Raw genomic sequence first — 4,861 nt, 5'->3', positions numbered from 1 at the left:
ATTAGAGATTTGATGCATAAAATATAGATTTATTATGCAGAAATTCGTTTTAGGAAAGAGGGATTAAAATAAAAAAGAAAAAAAGAGTGGTGCAAGAAGATATATGGATCACAAAATGGCGTAACTTCTATTTATAGAAAATGTTGCGACTTTTATTTATAGATAATCATGTGCTCCTTCATTTGGTGTTGCCTTTTATGACACCCTCTATCCATGGTTATTGGATTAAAATTTAAATTAAATCATCACTGGTCCAAGATAAACCATCATCATATCAAAAAAAAATACGGCACCATGAATAGATACATCTTTAAAAGAAAAAAAAGATACATTTTTCTTGTATATGACAATATTTAGTTAGATGTATTTTACAATAAGACACCTTTTAAGGCACGCCATTTGTTTTGAGAATATTCCAACATAAATTATATCCCTCTCTCTTATAACAATATTTTGCAAATGATACAGAGCCACCATGAGTTCAAAAATAATTGAATAACATTGCTTGCGTCAATGATATTGTTGGGTCCGTTTAGTATAACTTTTAAATAGAGCTTATTTAAATAGACATTTTGTCAGTAGAACTTTTGTAAATAGAGTTACTAAAAAGAAATTTAATTATTTGGTTGTCACTGAAAACTTTTATCACAAATTATAAATTTAATTTAATAGACAAGTTTTTTAAAGTTATGTTATGAAAAAAATGAAATAAGATTGTAAAAAAAAAGAATATTTTAAACATTTTAACATTTTAAACATATACTCCCGAAAGCCTAAAGTTTAAGCTTTTATTAGTAGAGGCAAAATATCTTATTTAGTCTTTAAAAGTGGTACTAAAAAAATAACTAAATAACAATAAAAAAAAATTAAAAAGAACTTATAAGATTAAGGTCCCGTTTGGTATTGGGGTTGAAGTTCAATAACCTGCTTATTTCATAATTTTTGACAAAAATAATGTTTGCTAAATTTTGTAAAAGTAACTTATTTCATAATTTTCTCTATTTTATCAGCAGCTTTTAAAAGTAGATAGGTGGTTACCTTTCATAAGCAGCTTATTCAATATGCTACAACACTTTTTGAAAATTCCTATTACAATCTTAGGATTTTAATAAAAAGACAATTATATCTTACTTATTTATAAACCCTAATATATAAATCATTAGATATCATATTACCGCCATAATTTAGTTATCGTCGTAACCACGTACATTTTCTCCAGTTTTTGTCCAATAAGTTCATATTGTAATTCCATAACTATGGCTTTTAAAGTTTAATCTATATATATTTATATTTTTTTATACCTAATTTTTATCTAGTAAGTTCATATTTTTTTCTTTATCCATAATTTTCTTCTATATCCGTGTCGTTAATTGAGTTTTTAAATGCAATTTTACCTGTTTAAGAAGAAAAGGTATGTCTAAATAATTTATTAAACATACTCTAAAAGTAAAAGGCAATTTAAACTTATATTTATTTTTGTTATCATATAATAAAGCATCACTTTCATAATAAAATTTATCAAACACATGTACTATACTTTTTAAACTCATAGCATTTGCAACAATACAGTTTATCGAACACCAAGCTATTTTTTTTAATCAACAGCTTATTTCATCTATACAATATAAGTAGTTTATTTCATCAGCCTTCGCAATTCCAAATTGACCCTAAGTAAAGACTTATTAGATAAACTACATCCAACCAGCACATAATCATTGCATATAAGATGGGGGAGAAGGCGCTCATTAGCGCGACTGGGCTGGATTAGGCTGGGCCTACTATAAGAATGTGTTGCTGGAATTATCAGCCACCGTTCTTGTCTTGCAATTACAGCCCGAATGGCAATTGTTCTTCAACTTCTTCGAAGAAGAATTACTTAGAATTGGCAGATGATGAGCTGTTTCACGAATGCGAAATGGACACGTTCATATTGTCGGGACTAGGCGGTCAGCACCAGAACAAGCGCGAATCGGCCGTTCGTCTCAAGCACGTACCGACCGGCGTCATAGTGCAGGCCGCCGGAGACCGATTGCAGCACAAGAATCGCGCGTCAGCCTTGTCGCGCCTCCGCACTCTTTTGGCCCTCAAAGTGAGGAGCAGCGTGAATCTTGATGTGTACTCGCTGTTGCAACAACTTTTTCAGATCCCTCCTCCTAAGTCTAATATTAGAAGTTCTGAAGTTGGTCCACAAATTGGACCTAACAATCCTAAATTTGCTTTGGTATTACTCTATTCACTCTTGCTTCGTCTTTTGTTTAATTAAAATTTAAGCCTAATAGTAATGATTTTTTTTTTCTTCCTTTTTTAACTATAGGGAATGCAAGCTCTGCTTGATCTAATTTTCACGGTGAAGGGATTTGCTGCATCTTAGGTTTCTTTGACCATCTTTTATCATAATCTTTAATATAAGTTTTATTTTAGTATTTTATTATTATGATAAATAGCATCTAAATTATTCCCATAAACATGAGTTATTGTATCTAATAATTTAGGTATTTAATTTTGTAACTTATAATATGATATTTTTAAATAAAATTTAATTATTATTTTCACTACTTTTATGTGTAAATAATATAAAATTGACATCCCAATAATTGATATGAGTATCATGCCATAAAGATACTATATTAGTTTAATTAAAGATTAAAACTCTACTAATAAAGTAGTATTAAAAACAATGACTTTGGTATAAAACTAGAAAAATATTAAAGTAAATTCTTCTCAGTTTTACCTTATAAGAGTAAAATAGTAAATTGTGCCAAAGCAATCTTTGTAGTCAAATATAATAAAAAAATTGAGTCACAAAAAAATAAATTAAAATAGATTTAATTAATTAATCCTCTAAAGCTCTCCTATATTTGAAGATTTTAAAAAATAGTGTATATTTTTATAATTATTTTTTAAAAAAATGAGATGGGTTTGCAAAACTTATTGGGTGGAGACACCATGACATGGAGTATTTTAGTAAAGAACTTGATATTCGTTTTAGGCAGATTATTTTGATTTTTGAGGAATATCAGTAAAATTTTCATATAATAGTGGAATAAGCCTCATAAATAAATAAATAAAAAGATTTGTCATGGTCAGTCTCATGGAGGTAGAACCAGGGAAGGAGAAGGCCTGGTTATCTGGTGCTTCAGATAAGCCAGCTGGTTTTCCACATACCATGGAGGCATGGGGTGGAGGCCATATAAGAATAGAAGATGCCATGGTCCTTGTAGAATTTTAAAAAAATTTTTAGGGTTTTTAAATAAAATATGAAAAGTTAGTGTAAAATGTCCATACTAGCCCTTGCACAATAAATGTATAAAGTTTATATATTAGATAATATTGTAATTTTACTGTTAAGCCCACTAACGATGGCATAAAAAAATAAGAAACAAATTAGCCAAGTCCACTAAAGCCCACTAAGCCACTAATATATAATAACATAAAAGTTGGAATTTTAAATTTAGCCCCCGTAGAATTTTCCCCAAGCTCCGCCCCTGGCCCTGGCTATGCATGTTCCCGAGCCAGAAGTTGGATCTTCCCCGCACCTACTTCGTCAATTGCTTGACCTTTAGTGATTTTTCTTGCAAACTTGAGTGAGGCTCACTGATACATCAAATATTGGATTTCTTGGATGAAGTTGTTCAGAAGCCAACTGTGCTTATAGGTAATTCTGTTGGAAGCCTAGCTTGTGTTATTGCTGCCTCAGGTATACTTATTTTAACTTCTTCTTCTTCATCAGATATTCTTCATCTTGCTCACAAAGAAACACTTGCACCTAATTAGCCTTTTTGGTATCTATATTTTGCAGTAAACCTACTATATTTTCTACCATAAGAATCCAGTCAAACACTTGTTCGAGGGCTTGTTCTGTTGAATTGTGATGGTGGCATGAACAACAAGGCAATTGTTGATGATTGGAGAATGAAACTATTGTAACCATTGCTTTGGTTCCCTGATTTTTTGTTGTAACAAAGGCCAATTACTTCTGCAATCTTTGAGTGTGTGAAACAAAGTTGTTCTCTTCTCTCTATTCAGTCCATTGTTCATTATCCTAAAACACTAGAGCCAAAACTAAGCCAAAACTAAAAAACTCCACGTGTGTATATATTCGTGCTGCAGGGTAACACAGAGCAATATTTTACTGTCCATCTATGGAAATAAGGAATCTGTGGATGAAACACTGGTAGATGTACTAATATTCTCCACTTATGTGCCATTTTAACCTCTTACAAAAATGGCTACTCAGAATTCATGAATTGACCTCATAATTGCAGAACATACGAGAACCCGCCAATGATGACGGGGCACTTGATGCATTTGTTTCGATTGCGAGAGGCTCACCAGGGCCGAACCCAGTGCAACTGATGCCATCAATCTATATACCTGTACTAGTCTTATGGGGTAATGAGGATCCATTCACCCCCTTCGATGGACCTGTTGGTGAATACTTCTCATCTCCTCCTTCTTAACTCTCAGTTGTGAAGTTAATTGCATTGGAAGGAGTAGGAAATTGCCCCCATGACGACAGGCCTGAGTTGGTCCATGAAAAGCTGCTTCCTTGGTTGGCTGAAACATTTAATTTCTGAGAAATTTACTTTCTCATCAGCAAGTATCGATGAGCATTATCTATTGTTCCTATTGTAAAAAGACAAACAACTCTTGCACTTATATTGTATGGATCAATTCTTCTTCAACCACTTGAATACCTTTTGGCACCGAAAGGAATGTAGGAGAAACTGATCCCAGACAAGTTGTAGAAGCTCCAAATTGATTTAAGAAATCTATCAAATTATTCTATAAAAAGTTAAATTTTGCACAATAATAAAGAACAATGATTTAATATCTATATTGCTTATGTTAATGATAAGTG

At 31.8% G+C, this 4,861-nt stretch overlaps 1 protein-coding gene and 1 pseudogene across 1 annotated transcript; both read left to right on the top strand.

Moving 5' to 3' along the window:
- The first annotated feature begins 1,786 nt into the window (after window positions 1–1,786).
- Window positions 1,787–2,371, top strand: LOC112099739 (peptide chain release factor 2-like). Its single transcript, XM_024187194.1, has 2 exons — window positions 1,787–2,221; window positions 2,315–2,371. Exons 1-2 carry the CDS (start codon window positions 1,787–1,789, stop codon window positions 2,369–2,371), a joined length of 492 nt encoding a protein of 163 aa, XP_024042962.1.
- Window positions 2,372–3,079: 708 nt separating this feature from the next.
- LOC18049617 lies at window positions 3,080–4,577 on the top strand (annotated as a pseudogene).
- The last annotated feature ends 284 nt before the right edge of the window (window positions 4,578–4,861 follow it).

This window comes from Citrus clementina, unplaced genomic scaffold, assembly GCF_000493195.1.
Source record: "Citrus clementina cultivar Clemenules unplaced genomic scaffold, Citrus_clementina_v1.0 scaffold_3, whole genome shotgun sequence".
NCBI lineage: Eukaryota > Viridiplantae > Streptophyta > Magnoliopsida > Sapindales > Rutaceae > Citrus > Citrus x clementina.
This window is presented reverse-complemented; position numbering and strand designations above follow the sequence as displayed.

Coding starts and splice junctions, on each gene's coding strand:
- LOC112099739 (XM_024187194.1), top strand. CDS start 1,787: ATGTGTTGCTGGAATTATCAGCCACCGTTCTTGTCTTGCAATTACAGC. Junction 2,222..2,314: donor ACAATCCTAAATTTGCTTTG/GTATTACTCTAT, acceptor TTTTAACTATAG/GGAATGCAAGCTCTGCTTGA.